Source organism: Talpa occidentalis, unplaced genomic scaffold, assembly GCF_014898055.3.
Source record: "Talpa occidentalis isolate TD23 unplaced genomic scaffold, MPIMG_talOcc4v2.1, whole genome shotgun sequence".
NCBI classification, from domain to species: domain Eukaryota; kingdom Metazoa; phylum Chordata; class Mammalia; order Eulipotyphla; family Talpidae; genus Talpa; species Talpa occidentalis.
Genome location: NW_026555331.1, coordinates 100838676 through 100863196, shown reverse-complemented (window position 1 = coordinate 100863196; position 24521 = coordinate 100838676). Strand labels below are relative to the sequence as shown.

Genomic DNA, 24521 nt, shown 5'->3' with positions numbered 1-24521 from the left:
CATTAAACAACCTGATTTAGCTCATAAAACAGTACTAAGATGAGAAAGCAGCATTGGACTTAGTTTTTCAGTTCCAAATCTAGGGCTCTTTCTAATATAATATACTATGTCTCATTTTTCACTTTTATTTAAATTTGCTTAAAAAATCATAATATGATGTAACTGTTCTTTTGCTTTTCCACCTGAGGTTAAGGGAAAAACCCCCAGGCATTCAGTAGAAGCTATAACTCTACCTAAAGACATCTGGCCTTTAGAGATAATAAAAGGACATTTGTCTTTTGATCAGTCATCATCATTACTGTTTTTTCTAAAAACTAGGAAAAGGGCCTATTTTCATTCATGCCTAAACCCATCCTCATAGAAAAAATAATGATATGTTTTACCTTAAAATACTTACTTGTGAACATTAAGTTAAAAAAATGACTGGCTGCAGCAAGAACAACACGATGAGCAGGTATCTTTCTTTCCTGGACCATAAGGATCACATCACACAATGTTTTCTGATAAAGAAAAAAAGAAATTACAAGGGGTTCACTGAGCCTAGCTTAGCAAACATACAAACTAAAGGTGGGGGGCAGGGGGGGTGGAGTAATTAAAGATCCTTATAATCAGAAAAGATTAGGGAAACCAAAAGAGTTTTTCTGACACAAATTTTAATTCTCAGGGTGAATTTCTATGGTGACAGAAATGACATAGCAGCAATATCCTTGATGGTTTTTCAAACACAGCCATTTGGTTTTTTTTCTCAATTATCCATATTTGATAGAATGTATACGGCATTTCCCAAGAAGTAGACTTCTTTAAGATCTAACTTTAAACATGAACATGTCAGATATGGACAAGCTGACTTTCCTTAAATAACACTTCTCTCAAACACACTTTTGATAGGAGCTGAAGAGAGCAAGTTTTAAGTTGTGATATCAAACTTAGGTCAAAATGGTGTCTCGTTAGGTTGCTGAAAGAAGGCAGGTCTAAATGCTGGAAAAGTGAAATATTAAAGAAATAAATTAAGGTTTACTGGAATCCTTAAAGATGAATTGCAAGCAAAAAACCTACCTTTTTGTCAAATCAAATTCCAGCGTCTTAATTAAAGAATGTATAGGTTAGGCTCAGAGAAAATATATAGAATTTACAATATGTTCAGCACTCTCTTAAGCACTAGGAGCATGAAGAAAATATATTCAGAGTAAAAAAAGTATCACCCACTAGTCTAAATAATGGCTTAGTAGCTCAAAGGTATGGCATGTTACAAATTTTTGTATTTTACTGAAACTTTAATAGTTTCTGATAGATAAATCACTATGTATTTTATTACTCCACAAGAAACAATTCAAAAGAAGGTAATGCGCACCAAACTGGGCTAAGAGGTGAACAAAATTTTACTTATATAACTTATTTGAAGCTTTTTTTCATAAGATGTATAGGTTATTCCTTGCAAATGATATGCAGATTACTTCAAGTTATTGTTATGCCAAGAGTGTATTTAATGAAAAATTTCAATTTCCTTTTATTTGAGGGAAAATTGCAGAGTAGGATTAGCTCTCAGGGGATTTTGCTACATACCACACCAAAAAATACCAGGTAGCAAAATCAAGTTAACTATTTTGTTACTACCAAAATGAGCTAATCCAGCTGCTTAAGAGAGAGAAGGGAAAAGGGAGAAAGGAAAAAAGGAAAAGAGGGAGGGAAAGAAAAAAATGGACAGAATAGCAAGCAAATCAGAACATAGCATTCTCACCGGGAACACATCTGTGACTACTGATAGGAAGTTTCAGAAAACAAAGAGCTAAACCAAATTTAGCAAAAAACCTTTCCAAGGCATTCATGGCAAAACGGAGTTTAGTGGAGTGAGCTTATTATAGGAACTGAAGACAGACAAATCAGGTTTTGTACAGTAAAGACTTAGCCTAAGAGTAATCTCCAGCTGCATGTTACAGTGTGTGGGCAGTGGATAAAGGGGAAGAATCTTTTGGATCTAAATGATAAAAATATTTGATTATGCTATAATATCTTGCTAGGTTTGGACAACAGATGGGACTGAGCTAAAAAGAAAGGTCTCTTCTATTAGCAATCATCTGGAAAGAGGTGCATCCACAGAAAAAAAAGTGAGAAGAGACAGACAATGGATAGACTAGAGAATAAGAGAGATTATAAGACCTCAGTAAACAGAAGAGAAACTTACAGAACAAAAAAAAATCTACTTTTATTTTTTAGATTTACTTAATACTCATTTATGCATACAAGAACTGGGGTGTAGGCCAGAGGTGCAGGGGGTGAGAGGATTTACCAGAGACAGAGTGGGGAGCACAACAAGCCGATCTACTGAAATACAAGGCTAAGGGACAGGGGATCAAACTCAGACTATAGAGGTGACAGCATAACAGTGCTGAGACTTAACCCCTACTCTACCAGGGAGGCCCAAAACACCTACATGGAAAAAAATTTAAAACCCCGTAATTTCTTTATGTTTCCCCAGAATTGTTACATGTTTGTACAGGTAACATTTACCTTTTGAATCTCCAGTCTCTCATAAATGGTAGATTTTTGTGTAACTTAGGCTGAAGTTCTTACCATCCAAGATAATTTTTGGTAGGGTTTATTTTAACCCTTCACATTTATTACTGATAACTTTGGCTTCATCTTACATATGCCACCTATTTTTTTATACTAATTATTACGCTTCCTCACTGTCTTATTTTTTTCTGTAACTGCCAGTTGCTGTTTTGGTCACATTTTCTTTGTGCTTTTTTTCTTCTATTAGGGACGTATTTATATCTCTGCCAAAAATTTGCAAACTGAACTTAGCAAGGTATTAGTCAAATATTAGGAATTGCAAGGAGGGTTTAAGAGCAATAATTCTGTTGGGTGTCATTAATCATCTCAACAAGTTATGAAAGAAAAACGTAATGTAGAAATCATCAATAAATGGTTGTCTGATAGAATTAAAAATTTATTTTCTGGGCCTCCCTGGTGGTGTAAGCGGTTGAACGCAGCACTGTGAAGCTGTCCGCAGCCTCTGCAGTGCCGGTTCGATCCTCTCTGGCCCAGAGATGCCCATATGGTGAGGCAGACCTCTCCTGTCTCGCCTATTGCTCCCCTCAGCAGTGTATTTCGTCAGTCTTCCTGTTCTGTTTCCTGTTCTGTCTCTGGTGAATCCTCTCACCCTCCCGCACATCTGGCCTATACCCTGGTTCTTGTATAAATAAATCTTTAAAAATAAATAAATAAAAATTTATTTTCTGACTAATAAAATGATGTTTCTGTATATTGAAGGTCATTTATCAGAAATCCACACCAACATCACATTTAATGGTGTAATAGGAAAGACAATGTCATTCAAGAGAATGTGCATATAACCTTGTCACTATTATTCAACACTTCTGAAAATAATAGCCAAATCAGTAAGAAATGAAAGATAATCAACCCAACACTTGCAGAATAATGTAAAGGTCAGTCAGACAAAAATGAGAACGGCAATTAGCCAACTTATATGTAGTAACACATAAAGAAACACAAATGAGGGAAAAAAAACAAATCATAGCACCAACAAAAGAATTAAGTGGAGAAACCTAAGAAATTGTGAGGAATCTGCAATAAATGGGAATTGGTATATGACAAAGATATATTCCAAAAATATGGTGAAAAGGAAGAGTTCAGGGAGTTAGGGCAGTGAAATTATTTTGTATGACACTGTAGCAGTGGAACTATCTGTGTCTGCACATTTTTATACAATGTACATTGTCCATTTTCCCAAGCCCACAGAACTACCAATGCAGAGTGAACCCTAAGGTAAAACTATGGTTAGTAATAACAATATTGGCTTGAGTTGTAACAAATATACCATATTAATGTAAGATATTAATACTAGGGGAAACACTGTGTGGAGGGTTAGGGGAGGTTAAATGGAAACTGTGCTTTCTGCTCAATTTTTCTGTAAAACTAAAAAATGTCTATTAAAATTTAAGTCTATTAAAAATTAAGTCTATTAATTTGAAAAATGTGGTGAGACAGTGAATAACTGTAAAAAGTGATATTGGGATAGAATAAGTGAAAAATTACGTTAGGATAATTGTTTCTCATTTAGGGAAAACTTTAGGTTTCTCTCTCACAATGGACTCTCTTCCCCACTTGTGGAACTGACTACAGGTTGGGCAGGAGTATGGTGTAAGTCATGGATCACCTACATCCAGGCCTCCTGGCTCATTCTTCGTTCCAAAGTCTGCCCCCAAAGTGGATTACAGTTCACGTGGCAGGCTTGCCCCCGTGACAAAAGACTGTTCCCATTAACCAGTCCCTCTGCCTCAGACTGGAGCGGAAGAAAAGCAAGTCAATTAAATGCTCAGGTCAAAGTCATGTTTCTCCAGTTTGTTATCACTATTAATTTCCACCTCCTGTGACTACCTCTCAACTGTTCACAACAAGCAGTGGTGGAGGGCCGCTCAAAACATATGCATATTTATATGCATAGATACAGCATATGCATAGATACTCATTGCATAGATATAGCAGGGATGGTTGCAGAAAGAGAAAACTTTGGTGCTGCTTTAGTGCTTTCATGTTTTAATGCACTTTTCCAGGTAAAGTCCTTTGGATGGGAAGGCAAACATTCTAGACATCTCTTGGTGGAAAGACTTGATTCGCTTTATGTATATTTGCCAACCAGGACTACAGAATTCAGCTAGGTTTCATGTAAGCGCCATAGAGTTATATGAGGTTCTAGCTTTTAATGACATGTAGTGGCATTAGTAGGAGGCATGCAATCAGCTGTCCCAAAGTCTACTCTTCATTGATATCCCAAGGAGAGGACTGAGGAATGACTAACCTTTGGATTTATGTAGCTTGTCAATACCTCCCAGCGTGATTTCAAGTTGGCCCTGGATATAATTCCCTGAGTAGACTGCAGATTCAACTACAGTTGGGTGGTGGATTTAAATCACTGAAAAGATAAAGGGAAATGGAGCCCTTATTAATTGGGTATAAATCTTCTTAGACTGAGGTACTAGAAGAGCCATAATAAGAAGCTAAGAGAAAATGAAAACGCTCTCTCCAGGAATCATGTTTGTTCAGAAAAGAAAAGGAAAAGAAAAAAAAAAAGAAAAAGAAAAAGAAAGAAAGCATTTGGATTTAAACACACATATAGGGCCTCCCCGGTGGCACAGAGGTTGAGCGCTGGGTTGCGAAGCTGCCCGCAGCCTCTGCAGCGCCTGTTCGATCCCCGGCTGCTCCTGGCCAGCGGAGGAGGGTCCTGCATGGCGCGCAGACCTCTCCTGCTGCCCGCTGCTCCCCTCAGCAGTGTACTTTGATCCTTCTGCCTGCTCTGCTCCCTGCTCTGGCTCTGGTGAATTCTCTCACCCTCCCGCGCTTCTGACTGTACCCAGTGCTTGTATAAATAAATAAATAAATCTTAAAAAAAATAAATAAACACATATATAATCACAATAAGGCAAGTGGTAAAGCGAAAGAAAGCAAAAGAAGACACCCAGCTTAATACAGGAAATTTTTCTTCCTTAAAGGTGAATTTTCTTCCTTAAAGGTAATTTAGGCCAAATGGCTTTAAAAGGAAAAGGAGATACACTTTGGTATAACTGCTTTTTAAAAGATGAGATCAGGGGAAAAAATGCTATTTATTCAAAGAAACTGATATGGACCAAAGAGATAAATGGAGGGAGAATTCAGGAGTAAACTAAATATGCAGCACTCAAAGCCTAAAGATCTAGGAAATTTTGTAAGCATTCTCTTAAAGCTAAAGAGCTGCATATATGCAAATGGAGATACCTGTCTCACCAGGGGCTATAATCACAACATCCTCTGAGACTCAGGAAGGAGACACCCAGAGAAACAGAGAGAAAGCTGGTCTGTCCCGATTCAGCATTAAAGGCCTGTCAAAATGTACTCAAGGCTCCAAAATTATCTTTTCATCTATGAGAACAGACAATGAACCTACCTGTCCTGGGATGGGACGGTGGCAAATTTCTAATATTTGCCCAAGAGAAAAAAAGCGTGTCCTATGCCAGAGAAGCATCATTTTTCAAGGGTGAAATTCCTTCCATATATGGTAAACATAGTTTCCCCCATTAGCCTTTTGATAAGTGATGTCTCTCAGATGAGTTTAGTTTTTTTTTTAAAGATTTATTTATGCATACAAGAACTGGGGTAAAGTCCAGAGGTGTGGGGGGGGGTGGGTGTGAGAACAGACGGACTGACTGATTTACATTGCTGAGAGGAGCAGCAGGCAAGTCAGGAGAGGTCTGCTGTTACTTGTGGGTAGCTCCCTGGCCGGGGATCGAACTTGTGCTGCAGTGGCTGTGGATAGCTTTGTAGGTTGTGTCTTAACCCATTGCGCTACCAGGGAGGCCCTCAGATGAGTTTAGTTTTAAGAGTATAAATTACAGACATCTGACAGACTGGAAACTTGTCGAAACCAAAAACCAAGCATTTCTTTTCTAACATTTTCTTTTTCTTTTTTTTTCCCTGATACAAGAACCAGAGTACAGGCCAGATGTGCAGGAGGGTGAGAGGATTCACCAGAGACAGAGTGGGGAACAGAACAGGCAGACTGACGAAATACACTGCTGAGGGGAGCAGCGGATGAGACAGGAGAGGTCTGCTCGCCATGTAGGATTCTCGATTGCCAGCAGGGATCAAACCACAGGGCAGAGGCTGCGGACAGCTTCACAGTGCGGCACTCAACCGCTGCGCCACCAGGGAGGCCCTTTTCTAACATTTTCTTTGAAAACTAACTGTTCCATCCAATACTGAAGTTTCTGTGTTTTTGGGAAACAATAAAGTGGGTTAGGATGTTACTGATGTGTCAACATCTGTAGTGTTTATTACAGAGATGGAAAACCTGTTTGTATTTTTTGATGCTGCGCTGAACTTAAAAGTCCTAGGAACCCTTTGGCATATGGGAACCAGAATGTCATACTGAAACATAACACACTGAATACTAACACCTTGAAATTGGAGAAATTAAGCTTTCGCAGGTGTTAAACTAACAGTCTATTCCAAAGGAAGCTGCCCAGGTTGCAGTGCTGAAGAAGCTACGCTGACTCTCCCCAAATATTTAAGCAAATGCCTTCTGACTGAGACTGATCAGTAAAAACAAATAAACCAACTAACCAGGGAGAGCAGAAACATGCAATTTCCTTTAATCTTAATTCACAGGAAGATCACAAAGGTGGGACCTTAATAAGTCTCAAATTTGGGGGATTTCATGTTGTTAATAAAGAATTAGATGGAGTGCTTTAAGCTGCGATTTGGTTCACTGCTGATAATCTGAAGAGCTATGAATGATACCTTGACTGAGAAAAATTGAACAAAGCACTCCCTGCGTCAGCAAGAAATCAGAAAACCTAAAAGACAAAACAGACTTGGAAACAAGAAATTACACCTACGTGGTTCATCTAATTTCTGTTGGGAGTTGGGGTAGGGCTTTGGTGTGTGAATTCTATGATTCAGTCCTCTGAGATTCTCAATTTAGCAGGTTTATGTAAGGATCAATAGCTAAGTGAAATAATAAAACACACTACTGACAGGTGGGCAAGTACTTATAATCCCCCATCTGCAGTGCTTCTCTAGTAAAACAAAGTTGGAAAACGGAAAATTTGTTTCAGAAACCCATGTAGGCTTTTCTACAAATCCCTGCATATCCCAATAATCTAAATCTTAGAATCTGCATATTTGTCCTGTAAGGGAAAGGAAAAGATGGCTGGGCTCAAATCCAACTCATAGAATCCATGATAAAAAAGAGAGCTTTCTTCTTTCAGAGAAAGCCTTGTATCAGTGGTTTTCAAACTTTCTCTTTAAGCAGCAGAATCAATGTTTAAATTATCTGATTTCATGTAATTTATATAGATAAAATGGTTTACTAGGCAGCCAGAATTAGTCTGGCAACCAAAGGAGCAAGAGGCTCCCATCCCTGCTACACTTAATGAGTAGGTTACAAAAATTAAGTTTCTGATCTCAGCAACTAGTCTTTCTGGAAATGGGTTCTGGGGTCTGTAGGTTTAGAAATCTGGGGACCAAAGAGAAGAACAGTTCAAACAAGTGACATAGTAAGGTTTTCACAGAATTAGAAGACTGTGGCCTGACCATTTTGGTCTCCTCATGCCACTGGTAAGTACATTTGGCTAGATGCCTGACCCTGACCATCAGGAAAAAAGCTGTTCTTCTCCAGGAGGCAGAAGGTGGCTACAACTCAGGAGATTCCCTTTGGGTGGAGCAACAGCCCTGCATGGGTTCCCTGAGTTCTTACATATCTTCTTGGAAATGCCAAGAATGCAAGCCCTGCCACTTACTGCCCTGGTTGCCATGCCTCAGGATTGTGTGGGTAGCAAATAACCTTAAGAGAACTTATGTCTTCTTTTCAATACAAAGAGCAGTCTTGCTTATTCTTGTTAAGAAATGGCAGATTCCTTAAGTTCAGTGTTCATTTCTCAGCGTTAACAAAAACCTGCTGTGTATATAAACATGTTCCTCAAATAGCACTTGTGGGACAAGGAAACTGACCCCTGCATGTTGACATTAATGAAGCTGTGCTGTGAGTAATCAAGTCTGTCTATGACTTCAGAGTCTGCTGCCAGCATCCCAAAGCAGACTAGCTCAACAGCTGTAAAGTAGCATATAATCAGGTCTGAGGCCCAACACTAGTACTGCCAGATCTAGTGGTTAGTGTTAATGAAAGACTAAAGTAACCTATACAAGTAAGACCAAAGGCTCAAAATATCTAGGAATAATGGATCAGGTCACCTAATCAAATAAAGAACTTTTGATAAGTTGGCCAAATAAAACAAACAAACAAAAAAAAAACAGGATTCAAATCCAGATCTGTTGATTCCAATGTCCAAGTTACTTCCATCATAGCATGCTGTTTCCCAAAGTAATGAAAGGCTAAACATTACTCAAAGTTTTACAGAAGACACAAAATATTTTTAAATATTTTTTATAATAAAAGCTTACAGTAAAATAATAGTTTGTGATTCAATTTAAATTGTATAGTTGGCTTTTGAACACAGGGGTTAGTGGTGCTGACTCCTCCAACACACAGTTGAAAATGTGTGTAACTTTTGACTCTCCCAGTATTTAAGTAATTCTGAAAGAACGTGTAAGAAAGAACTCAATTAATCTTGACTCACAATTTTCCAGTAATTTAAGCACAAAATTTATGATAATGAGCATAGATGGCATATTCTATTTTTTTAAGATTTATTTATTTATGCATACAAGAACTGGGGTATAGGCCAGAGGTGTGGGGGGTGAGAGGATTCACCAGATACAGAATGGGGAGCAGAACAGGCAGATCAACTGAAATACACTGCTGAGGGGAGCAGCGGGTGAGTCAGGAGAGGTCTGCTGCACCATGTGGGTACCTCCCAGGCCTGGGATCAAACTCATGCTGCAGTGGCTGCGGATAGCTTCACAGGTTGCGTCTTAACCCCTTGCGCCACCAGGGAGGCCCCAAGATGGCATATTCTTAACTATTACTTTTATCAACCACATTTTTGACAGCTCAACTGAATGTAATTAAATTATATGCTTGCATTATTACGTACTAAAATACATAATATACCATCTATTTCACGGATATGAGTCTTTGTGGTAGATGCTAACTTGAGTTGCTACCTGAATTAAATTCCCCTTTCCTAGGGAATAATGGCCTCAATACACAGAACAGGTCCTTTCAAGATCATGTTTGTGCTACATGACCCTATTTTCCTTACCATATACAATGAGTCAAGCAAAACTAGGTCCATTTGATCCTCTCTCCCCAAGATTTGACATTATGAAAGAGGAGCAGATTGGGAGTAGTCAGAGCTGAGGTGCAATGAAGGCGCTGTCCTGGGAAAGGCTATGGTGGCCTCTGATATTGTCCTGTTTCTGTTACCTCCCAAATCTCGTCTCTCTTCTCAGAAACAGGAAATTTTAGTGCAATGTCTTCCTAAAGATGTGCTCTGTACTCATTTATTCAGTATGCAACATACTGTAATAATGGCAGTATGCACTAGATACTTCTGAAATTTAAGGACAGAACATAAACGCTATCCTGCAAAGCCTGGACCAATAGGAGGTAGGTGCTTCTCCATGTACTAACCCTACTGTCCCTTATTTGTCTTCTAAAACTTTTTTTTCCCTCCCACCATTTCATTAAAACTTCACTTGCTAAAATCACCAGTTTTCAAACCCAGTGGCCATTTAATCTTTTGACCTCTCTGTAACATCTGATATTCTTAAATCTTGGTTTCAGTGACATTATTCCCTGCTTTCTTCCTCCCATTCCTTATTGCCAATACACTTTTCTTCCTGTCCTTTAAAACGCTACTGCTCTCTAGAGTTTCAGCCTGTCCACTTTTCTTCTTTCTCTGCCTTCATCCTCTAAATGTTATCAACAATACCATGACATCAACTATTAAGTATTTTGAGTACTTGGGCCTCCCTGGTGGTGCAAGGGGTTAAGCACCACACTATGAAGCAGTCCCCAGTCTCTGCAGCATGAGTTCGATCCCCAGCCGGCCAGGGAGAAACCCATATGGCGAAGTAGACCTCTTCAGTCTCACCTGCTGCTCCCCTCACCAGTGCATTTCAGACAGTCTGCCTGTTCTGTTCCCCACTCTGTCTCTGGTGAATCCTCTCATCCCCTGCATCTCTGGCCTGTACCCCAGCTCTTGTATGCATAAATAAATAAATGAATCTTTAAAAAAAAGAAAAAATAGTATTTTGAGTACTTGTGTGGTGGATGTTTGCAAAACAGCACTGAATGAGACAGACAGTCTCTCCCTCAAAGATTTTAGCAGATACTAGCAAAGAAACCTTAAAGAGTGATTACCACCTTCATAAGATGATAAAAACAGGAGGGAAAGGAATAGAGCGTTGTCAAGAGTACATATAACCTAAGGCCTTGACATAACATAGGATATGCAGGGAGGATGTGCCATTTAAGGTAAAAACTAAATCATGAGTTGAAGAAGAGTTAAAGACACTGGCACAACATTTTAGGCTCTGAATAGAAGAAAAGTGCATGGAGTAAAATGGCCAAGAGAAAGATGAAGTAAGACCTGATAGAAGAAGTTGGAATCAGAGCAGACAGGGCTTTGAAGGTCAGGTAAGGGACCAATATTCATTATAAATTCATGACAATCTAAAAAAAAAAAGAAAAAAAGCACTGCCAGTCATCATACCACTTCTGTTCTTCACAAAGACTCCTTCAACCTCCAGCTTTATCATCTTCCTCCTTCATTTTAGCAGATAATCTCAACTACTTTTCAAAGAAATAAGATCCTCTGGATACAGTTTTCTTCCTTCTGGTTCCAAACACACCTACCTACATAGCTGCCTACCTATGTACTCTTTCCTCCTTCTATTCTTATGAAGGAGGAACTTTCCTCCTCCGATAGGCAGTTAATCATCTTTATTTGGATCTCATCTCAGGAATCATCTATCAATTATATATTCTGTACATATATTTTCAATCTCTACATTTCAAATGAATTCCTCCCACTAGCTTTTAAACATACTGTATCTCTCCCACCTCAACAAATAAAACCAAACAACCATTTGACTGCCTCACTATCTTCAGGGGAAGATTTCTCAAAACAGCTGTCTCAATTTTCTCATATCCTGCTTCCACTGATGCTAATTTGGCTTCCATCTCTGTCTTCCCATCAAACAACTCTCAACACAGTCAATAAGCTCCTCTGTATTACTACAAACTATAGACATTGTTAGTTCTAATCTTACTCTAACTTCTCATCAGCTTCAAAAGTTGCCATCTTCCTACTGAATCAAATTCTTCTCTTTCTTAAAAGTCTCATTTTCTTTCTACTCTTGCAGCCAATTCTTTCCTTTCTTTTTGGGTCATCTTTTAAGGTTTATTCCCTAGTCTTTATCCTAGACTCAGGTCTCCATAGCTTAAATGAAGAAGTTATCTTCTTGCTGCAGATCATTCACAAGTTTACACTTCTAACCCACAACTTTGCAAACCTGTCAACTTATCATAAACCTCAATGCCTCATGGACATCAAGAACTAAGCATATCTCAAATACAAATTATCAGCCTTTCCTATAAAGCTTTGATACTTTTCCAGTATCTCTTCTTAGTGGATAGTGTCATCCATCTATTCCACATTCTAGAACCCTAGAGGTTCTAAGTGGCACCTTGTATCCCTCAGTATCCGATTCACCACCACTACCACTACAACAAAAATGGCAACATTTATTATGAATTTATTTATTATCGGGTACTGTTTTGTGTTAATTTGCCTATCTAATTTAGTCATCACAATCATGTATGGTAGTTATTGTGACTAAGTCCCATTGATTTTATCTCCTAATTTCTTGAATGTATCTTTTCTTCATTGATATTATTACTGTTGCTACCACTTTAGTCCAAGTCACTAATCTCCTGTAGAGCTTCCTGTTTGTTTGTTTGTTTGTTTATAAAAGATTTATTTATTTATGCATACAAGAGCTGGGGTATAGGCCAGAGATTGGGGGGGGGGGGAGAGGAATCACCAGAGACAGAGTGGGGAACAGAACAGGCAGACTGACCAAAGTATACTGTTGAGGGGAGCAGCAGGCAAGTCAGGAGAGGTTTGCTGCACCATGTGGTTGCCACCATGTGGGTTGCTCCCTGGCTGGCAGAGGATCAAACTTGTGCTGCAGAGACTGCAGATTGCTTCATAGTGTGGTGCTTAACCCCTTGCACCACCAGGGAGGCCCAGAGCTTCCTCTTTAATCTATCAGCTAACACTCTGAGATCTAACTCATTCATACAAAGTAGACATTTTAAAAACTGCATCGTTGTTTTATTGCGGCAATATTGGTTGACAATACTGTGTATGATTTAGGGATATAGGTTCACACTTCTTAAATGTGAAGTTACCACACTACTCCTATCACTTAAGCATCTATAACCCTCCTCCATTGTCCACTGACTTTTTTTCAAAAGAAAAAAAAAATACCCACCCAGTGTCATCCCCTCCCTCTCTCCTACTCTCTCTCTTAAAAAGGTTTCAGAATAAGGCAAAATCCCCAACTTTATTTATGAGGCTATGCATGGGCAGGTCTCTACCAACCTCAAGTTTCATCATATGTCATCCTCCCCCTTACATACTGTGTTTCAGTCACATGGCCTTTAATCAAACTCTTGTATTTCCCATTCTATGGGAAGGAGGTATCAGACTCAAGGCCTCTGCATATTTTGTTCCCGCTAACCTAAGAGGTTCTTCCTAAAAAGTGCCTAGTTCAATTATATCTTTAAGAAAATTTTCCTGATGATCAAATCACTCATCCATATGCCCTCCTTGTACCATTTTCGTCTCCTTAATAATTCCTACCACTGTTGCCATTTTACATTTTTAAGGTGTGATTGCTTGACTAATGTCTCACTCTCCTTACTACTATAACTTTATAGGGACAGGGACTGCTGGGTTTTGCTCACCAAATGCAACCCCAGAATCTAGCAAAATGCCATATAGGGCTTCTCAGTAAGTACTCCTCTGAATGGGTGAATTTGAAAGCCAAATTGAGATAGGGAAATAGTGAGCCAAGCTACGTAGTGAACCGACCTACCTTTTGGTTTTACTAAGGGGAAGCAGCATTTTATACAAGTAAATGTTGAGTCTAAGAATGGGTATTTAGTTTGTTGGTTCATATAAATGCTGGTTAAAACATGCTTAATGATGGCTATAAACCTGCAGAGATGTTCAACAGAGATGGACTAAACAACAGTATAACTTTTCTGACAAGATTAACTGATGCTGGGGGGAGTGAAATTTTGCCCAGGTGGAATTATTGGCCTTAAAAAAAGAGGCAGTTTCTCCTTTGGTAGCAAAATTAAGAGAAAAATGGAGTGTCAAGGTAAGTTTGTAGGTTTGGTGATGGAAAGTTAGAAGCTAAATACTTTCAAACTAATAACACATTTATTTGGATGTCAAAAAAGGGACCATGTGCTGAGAGTGAGGATACAGAGAAGGGACTCAGGTTAGATGAAAATGGTTAAGAATAAATGGAAATAGGATTGCTTGCCAGTACTTGACAGCTCAGTCAATGTTAAAGTTTACCAAGCAGAAGGTTGCCCGACAATGGACTATTCTTCAGCTATGCTCAACAGCCTTGTCCAAAGAAGGTAAACAAACAGTAATTAATGTTTTTTGACAGATGGATATGAAAAAAGGACAGAGGATCAATAAAACATTGGGAAGACAGGGAAGAGTGAAAAAGAGATGGTACCTCAAAAGATGGATAGACAAAAAGAGAAGAGAGAAGATTATCAATGGGAGTTGCTATGAGAATAAAGCATGTAAAAACACTTTGCAGAATGGTAAAGTGCTCAAGAAGTGTTTCTAGAATAAGTGCTCAAGAAGTGTTTCTAGTATTGAGGATTAAATACAGAAAGTTTAGATTATTAAAAAGACCCTAAGAATTATGACATGTAGTAATTAACAGTCCTGGAGTGGTGCCACATCATTTTAGGTAGTGAACACAGTTGACTCCCCGGCACACAATCCTCATATCAGTTTTGTGGCTCTTAAACATACTTTTAATAAGGGTTTTAACATAAAGCATAACTGAAATTTAAAAGCTTAATTCATTTACCATGAGAAATTTTAAACTGTTGTGATACTCATAAAAGTCTCAAAGCCTATCCCTCAAGCTGGTCCCTGAATTACATTAACACAGTATCAATAACTGCACAGTGGTGATTATACTCAAGCCTGCCTGAGGCTTTATAATGTTACAAGTAACAAAAACACAAACAAAAAGGGAAATGAATAAAAGGGTGCTCAACCTAATTAAATAAGATGCTACTATATACCCCTTAAAATGGATAGAATTATAAAGGCTGACAATACAAAGTATTAACAAGAATGAAGAGCAAATGCCTCTGTCATACACAGTTGGGCAAAGTAAACTGGTACAACTACAGAAAACTGCATGACAATATTTATTAAAGCTAAATGTAGCATAACCCATGACTCAATAACTCCAATCTTAGAATTCCATGCTTGTGCATGTCAAAAGACACGTACAAAACAGTCAAAGTAATACTAAGTCGTCCAAAATGGGAAATAACCTAAATGTCCATAATGATAGAATATACATTGTGGTATATACATACAGTGGAATTCTTTATATAATGAGATGAACTAGAGCTACACACACATAGATGAATCTCACAAATGATGTTGCTTTTAAGAATCCAAAACACAAGAGTACATACTCTGATCCATTTATCTAAGTTTAAGGACAGGTAAAACAAATCGCCAGCAACAGAAATTCAAATAATGGTTATCTTTGAGGGAGTCATGAATGAAAAGAGCATAAGGGGGGAGTACTTCTGGTGTACTCATGTTTTATCTTCTCACTAGTGTATTTACTTTGTAATTCATTGAGCTACACATGAACACTATACTTCATCATTAAGTTTATTTAAAAACAAGAGGCTAGAAATGATTGAATGGCTTCATGTGAAGCTGAGGCTCCTGGCGCTGCAGAACCCCCTTTCACTACTAAGTGTAGGATTAGCTACAATGCTGTAGGGTTGGCAATCTTATACCTAGTAGCAAGAGATGACATAACTGATGATCACAAAACTAATTAATGGTAGAGCTGGATCAGGAATACAGGTATTCTAATTTCAGTGTTCTCAAATTCTTATAGGAATACTTCTGGGCCTCTGTGGTGGCACAAGGGGTTAAGCACTGCACTGTGAAGCAATCTGCAGCCTCTGCAGCCTCTGCAGCCTCTGCAGCACGAGTTTGATCCCTGGCCAGGGAGCAACCCACAGGGCAAGGCAGACCTCTCCTGTCTTGCCTGCTGTTCCCCTCAGCAGCGTATAACAGTCCGTCTGCCTGTTCTGTTTCCCACTCTGTCTCTGGTGAATCCTCTCACCCCCCTGCATCTCTGGCCTGTACCCCAGCTCTTGTATGCATAAATAAATAAATCTTTTTTAAAAAAAAAGGAATACTTCTTAGTGTGTATAGAAGGGTTTTTGTCATTCAAACACTGTGTATTTTGAACGTCAAAGAAATAAGGTCATAAGAAAGCAAAAACAGTCATAACACAGAAATATTTACTAAAGAACAAGAACACTCATAAAATTGGTTCTCACTCAAACATTCCTCCTCTGGTTCAGACCAACTTCTATTTCTGCCAATTTCTGTCAACAGCCCTTTTCAGTCATACGAAGTCTCCTCACGAATAATACAATATAATGTAAAACAACTGCAAAACAAAACTGCTCATCTTGCAAAAGATGCAGGTTTCCATAATATTTGTAAAAGCACTTTGGAGAATGCTTTGAATAACATGCAAAGCCAGTGACAAAAGGAAATGTGGCAGATTAAGATCAGTGAACCATTGTGGAAGAGATCCCTGGTTGCTCACCAAACATCCGTGCTTCCTATCTAACTCAGTAACAGAATCTTGACTTTTCAGTAATTGTATCTGTTTTAACAGTAAATAAATTAGATGTAAATATAATCTCAAGCTAAGATTAAGAAGTGGCTATGAATCCACTTTATTTTTATTTATTTTTCACTCTTAAGGCATTTATTTATTAAAATGTTCTTTGCCAAATAAATCAATTTTTAACTCCTTGGAGCCCAACACAATCTCAGACCATCTTCCTCATGTAAATTGCTGCAACCCAGGTGTGTTCTGTGTAAGGAATAGGCAAAGATTTGCAATGTTATGATCCATGTTATACTCCCAATTTGGGAAAATGGGAGGCTTGTTGGAAACAAATCTGAGCACTGCTAAACTGTGTTCTACTCTGTTTTACAAGATGACTGTAGTTAAATGCACCAGTAAGTTGAAGTCAGTGGTGGTGTAAATATAAAAAGGAGTATGAATGTCTACATTAAAATAGATACAGGAAAGTTACATAAAACAGTGAATCCAGACAGTCACAGCAACTTGAACACAAAGGCCAGAAAAGATTTAAAGATACTTCCACGCATTATTTACTGCATCCACGCACCATGCCAGGAGATGAAGAACAAAAGGCAATCAGTTTGCTTAAAGAAACCAGAAATTAACATCTTCATAAAAATCTCAAATTCCTACACTGTTCATATTCTGGTCAGAACCACTAGATTAGCAAAATAGGTTCTGCAGTTCACATCCTGATTTTGTCCCACAGGATCGGTGACAAAACCAAAATATTGCCACAAATCGCCTTAGATGAATATTTTCTAGAAAGCTTACACAATCAATAAGTAACCCAGTGATTTCTGTTTGTTGGCATGTTATGGAATTAAAACAACAACAAACCAACAAACCTCTCCCTTATTCTTTCGCGTTAAAATTTCTTCATAACCCACCTTTCGCTGACGTGCCGAAGACTTTCATTTAATGCGCCACACATATCAAAGAACAAAGAGCTCCTCTTAATAACAGGGGCGCATAATGCCCTTAAAAGCCTCACGGTATTTACTGTTGACTGTTTTGCTCTAAATTAACAAGTCCAGGAAGATTAGTCTACAACTAGCTCCACCTGGGTAAGAAAGATGGGGTGGGGACCCTCATTTAAGATTTCAGGCCAGCAACCCCTCTTTGGGGGTTTCGGGGAGAATTGTGCCAATAGGCTTCTTCGCACAACTCTCACGACACCTTAAAACGGCTCGCCAGTGGGGGGATCCTCGTCTTACAAAGAGATAACTAGGGCAAAGCTGTTACACAACCTATCTCCAGCGCCGAATGCTTGAGGAATACCTCAGGAGTGTGACTCAGGAGCACCAGCATCTGCAGACGAGGCCACTCTGGGGGTTCAGAACTGTCTAACGCGACTCTCTACTACCAGCAGCTTCGCTTGCGCGCGAAAATGGAAGGAAGGACAAGTACAGCGGAGAAGAGGGTCTGGTCTCCATCCTCGGGGTGCCGGTTTCCGCCCAGGCAGCGAGAGGCCAGAGTCCTGGACCCCCCCCCCCAACTCCCTGCCTTCGGGCACCCCCACAGAGGTGGTACCTGTTTCCGCATGTTATTCATAACGCCCATGAAACCTGCCAACAATTTAGCTTCTTCGCGAGCAGCAAGTTTCTTCTCGGTCTTCTTCTTGCTGTTCTTCTCCACCCCGGAGGCTGCCATCCTCCGTCAGCTCCCTTCACGCCCGGGGCTCGCCGGGGCTGGCGAGGGATTGCAAGCTCCGGGCACTGTGGGGCTTCTGTTTACCAAATGCTACGGCCGGGACTGAAGCTGCGGCGCCTATTCCCAAGGCGGGTCAGCGGCGGCGGTGCCACCACTGCCGAAGGACAAGGCCTGTCAGTCCCCTCAGGAGCTCGCAGGAAGGGGACGTCGCGGGCTCGCCGGCGCCCTCTCCAAATCACAGCCCCACAGAAGAGCATGCGCACTCCGCTCAAGGGGGCGTGGCCGTTGTGGCGGGGTGGGGGGCGGAGCTTAGGCGTCACTGCGGAGCGCCGCTCCCAGCAGCAAGACTGGGTCCTGGGGTCTTGCCTGTGAAGTTGCCCAGCGGTGGCTTAGTTTTGCTCAGCTGGTTCAAGGTTGTGGGCTCCCTTCTCTTTGCCAAAGGCACATTTTCTAAACTTAGATCACTTGGTGAAATTATCTCTTTTGGATAATTGGGCAGTAGAACATATTAAAGTGTTTTTCATTAAAGCTATATCCTTAAAAACAGAATTGGTGTTCTGTCTGCACTATCAGAGCCTGAAACAGTGTAAACTCTTAATTGTTGGCAGGGTTTCATGGGTGTTATGAATAACACAAGGAAACAGGTGCCACTTCAGTGCGAGTGACTGATGAAAGAATGTCACTTCTGCAAGTTACAAGCTCATTACATGAAGTGATGGAGGCTGAGTAGAAAATTTAGGATGAAGGAGTCAGGCCAGCAACTGGAGGTGGGGGTATGTAGAGGCAGGAGGGCCATAGGGCAGGATCTCTATGTTCGGGCAGACGGGGTAAAGGAGGAGTCCTGGAGCCCCCGGTAGCGTTTGCAGGCTTTTACTGGGATTTATCAGGTACGCAGAGGGGGTGGGGGGAGGGGAGTGTTGGTGGGAGGCTGGCAGGCCTCCCAGCCCGCAGCTAATCTTCATTCTGTCTTGGCTCTTAGGCGTTCTCTCGTGGCCTTGCTCTCTCTCTTGTTCTGATATCTCTGCCGGTGTCCCCGTGATGCCGCCCCTATAAGCCCAGTCTTTCAGCCTAGGTGCACCCACCCATGTATGCCCACACCTTACTTTAGGTGCCCTCCATCAGGCATGCAATCAAGGACTGCAGGGATCCATCATCAATCCTAATGGTGGGAGGGCAGAAAAGCCTGATACTTTACTTACCCGGCAGGGTAGAAATGATTAACATAGTCATCAAGTCAGCTATAGAAATGAAAAACCCTTAGGCATCAACTGGATAGCAAGTATCAACTGCTATAGAAAGTATCCAGAGGAAGCAGAGCAGAGGTGGGGCTATGGAGATTGAGGGCCATTGTAGAGAATCATCAATCCTTACAAATCAACCTAGTCACACCCATATGTAATTTAAGGATAGATAACAATTCCACAAAGGAATTAACCCCTCCCCCAAAGAACTGTATATTAATGCAATTTCTGTACTGGCAAAATGCCGCTCTCCTGCCTGCCTGTGACTTTGTACGTGTTTCTTTTCACCAATCTTTTCCTTTTGCAAAACTGGAGCAACAGCTTTCCTCCTAAGACTGCCTGCCCTTGTCTATGTAGGCATTTCTTAACAAACCTGTCCTTTTCAGAGGCAGTACGTTCTGCCCACTTGTGTCTGTGCAAGCATCCTTTTCTTTCCTTTTCCTTTTTTATATAATAAGCCAGCCCTTTTGGATATAACTAAATGTCTCAGCTTCCTGGAGAAACTTGTCATGTGTTGCTGAAAGGGGAGCTCTGGTAAAACTTTTTTCAGAGGCAACACAATAACCCTCTTCTCTGAACCCAACACCTCTCTCAAATCGACAAGATTTATTTGCTTGAGATTATTAAAGCAAGAACACAATTCTCGTTAGTGTTTCCTGATGTGCAATACCTACCTATTTGGGCTGATTTAATCCTAATGTTTGCAAGTAAGATCAGGTGTCAACTCCAGAAATTTTCACTTAGGCTTCACCAAAGGTGCTACAGGAATGTGAAACTCAAACACAGAACTCACAAAAATACTTTTTGTAACTACATAATTTAATCTTTTGTAACCGGGTGGTCCCAGGAAAAGGGAAAGTTTTGGATTCCCACCCGGACCCAAGAGAGTATGTAGCTGAGCAGGGAAGAAAAGAAGCTGGAGCGGAGACTGGAGAAGGAAGGAGGAAGTGTTATAGGACAGGGAGAGGGGCAGCCCAAACCCCACAAACCTGCCTATTCTAAATGGGTTCTGCCATCCGCCGCATCAACACAAAACATAGGAGACTTTAATGGGAAGGAACTTTAATAAAACTAGGAAACAATACAGGTAAGGCAAAGAGTCTAGTTTCTAAGTGAAGCACCCAAAGTTACCCGTCCCCTCGTGGGTAAAAGTCCGTCCAAATGGGATTGGCCCAGAGCAAGGCCCCAAAGCCTGCCATGAGTCTAAAGCACCTTCCAGTGGGAACCCACAGCAAAGGGTCAGAAACAATCAGACAACCCCAGAAGGAAAAGAGCAAAATCAACATTAAGATAAAAGCTGCCATTGTCACCTCCCCACGGGTCTCACCCACATCTGTGTCACCCAGTCCACGACCAAAAGACAAGCGCAGTTTCTTTACGTGTCTCTAGGCTCCACGCGCCTCCTCCAGGTCTCCTGGCTCCATCCTGCTTCTTTTCTTCCTCAGTCTCTTCTTCTCCTTCTCCTCCTCCTGCTCAGCTCCACCCTCCCTTGGGTGGGGCAGGGAACCTCCCCCTTTCCTGGGACCACCCTATTACAGAAGGATGGAGAGAGATAGGAGACCTGACAAAGCACACGTAGCAGAGAGACACGTGAAGAAGCTGCACTTGCTTCTTGATCCTGGACTGGTTGAAACAGATGTGGGTGAGAGAACCATGGAGAGGTTAACAATGGCAGCTTTTATCTTGATTTTGCTCCATCTGTCCCAGACATGCTGGGCCCCATTTGCCCTTTCTCCACCAGGAGTTGCCTTAGACTTGCGGCAGGCTTTTGGGCCTCACTGGCCCTGCTTTGGGCCAACCCTGTGATACCGGAATTGTCAGGCCTAGTCTCCCAGCCAGGAACGGATTCCAGGCTGCAGGGCAGCGCTGAGCCCCAGCCACTAGACCCCCACGGGTTGGTGTCTCACGAAGCCTCAGCAGGAACTTCGCAGACGCTCAGGCAAGCAAGCGAGAAGAGGCAGTTTGTTTAGAAAAAGAAAAAGTTTATTGAGGAGAAAAAGAACAGAAATAAAGTGGGACTCCCAGGCCAGGGAACCAGGCCTGGGAGGAGCAAGGAAGCCAAAGTGGAGTTGTGTTTCAGGGAATATATACCTTTTTTTCCCTCATTATTCTAAAACTTCACCAGTCTCTTTGTGATTGGTCAGTTCTCGTCTGTCTCACTTAATTTGCTACTGAGTGCCGGATCTTCACATTCCTTATCTAACAGCTTTCTCTTTCCCCATTTGTTGTATCTTTAAATTTATGGCCCAGTCTTCTGGATGGGCATCCCTGCATTGAAGTTAAACAGCTGCCCTTCTAATGTGACCATAAATTAAACCACTCTCCATTTCTCCAATCTCCGCCTCCCTTTATCACCTGAAGGAAACCAGGACCAGCATTAACAATGTTGTCCTTGGTCCTGGCATGTTTGTTTTTCCTAATGGAATTGGTTATATTTCTTTGGTTGTCCTTATCTCTGAAGCCTCCCTAAATTCTTCAGAGGTCCCCTCCTGCACTGTCCCTAAAACTGCCTAATAACCCTAGCTTGCCCTGTCTCACCTGTTTGGCTGGACATTAACCCATGAGGGGCTGGGTAACTTTGGGTGCTTAAATAGGAAACTTTATTCTTCCTCTTTTCTTTGTTGCACACTAATTGTATTCAAATTCTTTTCCATTAATGATCTTGCATACTGGAGTATGTTTTGTCATAATGTGGTGGGTGGCAAAACCTATTTAGGATGGGCAGGTTTGGGGGTTTTGGGTGCCTCTCTCCCTACCCTGTAACACTTCTAATTACAGAATTATTTGAAATTGTTCATTATTTTACATTCTGAAAACTTTCCATGTATTCCCTTAATTTCCCACCTAGGTCTAGATAGGAATATGCAGCAACATGTTTTAGGTAAAATTAGTTACATAATTGAAACATTATGCTTTCTCTTCATGAGGACAAACTATATAACACAGATGAAAGAGCAAGTGGCACAGAGCCTCCATTTTTACAAAAGGATAAGACTCACATACTTTTGTGCACTTAATATTTTTACTTTTAATCCAGGGTTTCTCAGATGTGTTTCTATTTTAGATAGTTAACAATTTGAGATTTTAGAGGTGGTTTCTGATAATTGAACAATTTATTCCTAATGAAATTAGAAATGAGGACAATTTTCTTTTATTAAGTGGCCCAAAACACTGTGGTATAAGAGCATGCAATAAAACACAAAAACAAAAGTGAAAACCAAACCCAACAAATAGTGTTACGCCAATTTCCCAGAGAAATCAGATGGCACTCAGAGAGGTAGAGAGCGAGGTTTAATTGTCACACTAGCAGCTTTTACCAATGGCAGCTTTTATCTTGATTTTGATTTTGTTTTTTCCTTCCAGACTTGTCTATGGGTCCCCGTCAGAAGATGCTTTAGATTTGTGGCAGGCTTTTGGGCCTTGCTTTGGGCTAATCCTGTTTGGCTGGACTTTTACCTATGAGGGATGGGTAACTTTGGGTTCTAGATTTGGAAACTATATTCTTTGTCTTGTCTGTTTTGCACACTAATTGTATTAAAGTTCCTTTCTATTAAAAGTCTTGTATGTTTTGTCTTAATGCAGTGGATAGCAGAACCTATTTAGAGCAGGCAGGTTTGGAGGTTCTGGGGTGCCCCTCTCCCTACTCTGTAACACCGTCTCTCTCCACCCAACTCTGTGCAGCTTTAAAATCAACATTGTCACAACTATTGTAGCTGGGAAAATCACCACCCTAGCAGCTCCTGAAGGAGGCAGAACAGGTTAAGAATTTCCTAAAAGCCCCATCCCCAGAGAATATTCACCATTTGACCTGTCTGGCAGCTTATGGAAAAGCTCCATTCTCAGGACATGTTATTTGACCTGACTCAGAGCTTGCTCTGGGCAAACAGACCTGACAACTGGGCATTTGACAAAACCCAGTAAGTCACAATTTTTAAATATTGCAGCTGTCTGAAGCAGCACTGCAAGTTTGGACTAGCATAAGGCTAACCCAAATACTTAGATGGAAAAATTCGGTAATGAGATGGCCAAAGGAAGCTTTGAAATGGCACCACATTCTCTGTAATCTAGAAGGCTATGTGTATACCCTAGGCTATGTGCATAGCCAGGAAAAACCTGAGAAGTCCTTAAACTCTCATTTCTGACTTTTTGAGGCTCTGTGCAGGTGGAATGTGTGTCAGAGTTGTAAGTTGTTTGCTGGAATATTAAGGTATACCCAACATATTCATAAATGTTCTTAGCAGAGAGTGGGAGAATGAGTGATCTAAGATATTTGAGGAAATCTCCATTCAATCATTAGCTGGTGATAGACCATGACCAAGTGAGTTTTATCCCAGGAAAGCAATGTTGCTTTTGTTATAGGGCAACCCCAATGTGAAAATGTGAAATGGGTTTAACTTAGTGTGGGTCCTTACCCATGTGCTTAAAAAGGACTTTAAAGACTCAACTGAAGGCGCACACAGATGGTTTATTTACAAAAAGGGGAAATGAAAAGAGGAATAACCCGGGGAGAAATAGAGAGATATAGATTGGTGAATGCAACATACCAGTTCCGCTGAACTGAGACCCCATAGAACACTGAAGGCTGACAAAAAACCAACCACCCCCAAGGCCCACATGTCTGGTTATATACCAAGCCTGGCTGCTTAACTCCACCCTTAGTTCCCAGTAATCCTCCCTGCGGTGGTGATGACAGTATGGGATTTGCAGTCCTTGGTGCCTTGGATCTCTTTGGCCTAGGATGGGGGTGGAGTCCATAAAACCTGAGTTTGTTCAGGATATCCTATCCCCCACAAAAGTTTAACATAAAAATCAATGTAGTATGCCACAGTAGTAGAATAAAGAACAAAAATGACATCACTGTCATAGATGCAGAAAAGATGTCTGAAAAAAATCCAACACATTTTCATGATTAAAAAAAAGAACCAGGGCCTCCCCTGGGTGGTGCAGCAGTTGAGCGCTGGACTACGAAGCTGCCTGCAGCGTCTGCAGTGCAGGTATAATCCCCGGCCCCCGGCGAGGGTCCCACATGGCATGACAGACCTCTCCTGCTGCGCCCGCTGCTCCCCTCAGCAGTGTATTTTGTCAGTCTGCCTGTTCTGTTCCCCTCTCTGGCTCTGGTGAATCCTCTCACCCTTCTGTGCTTCTGACTGTACCCAGTGCTTGTATAAATAAATAAATTTTTTTTAAAAAAACAAC

At 40.8% G+C, this 24521-nt stretch overlaps 1 protein-coding gene across 2 annotated transcripts in view; it reads right to left on the bottom strand.

Annotated features, from left to right (window-relative positions):
- The window catches only part of KLHL7 (kelch like family member 7), a 62373-nt gene extending 44053 nt beyond the window's left edge, over positions 1-18320 (bottom strand). Inside the window, exons 1-2 of one of the 2 annotated variants that reach the window (XM_037509064.1) lie at positions 17965-18320; positions 398-500 (exon numbers count right to left, since the gene is read on the bottom strand). In XM_037509064.1, coding sequence (XP_037364961.1) covers positions 398-500; positions 17965-18084 — 223 coding nt within the window. In that variant the 5' untranslated portion in view covers positions 18085-18320. Of the gene's footprint in view, positions 1-397; positions 501-4822; positions 4910-17964 lie in introns of those variants that run through there. The other variant, XM_037509073.2, reaches the window with a different exon arrangement.
- Between the last annotated feature and the right edge of the window lie 6201 nt (positions 18321-24521).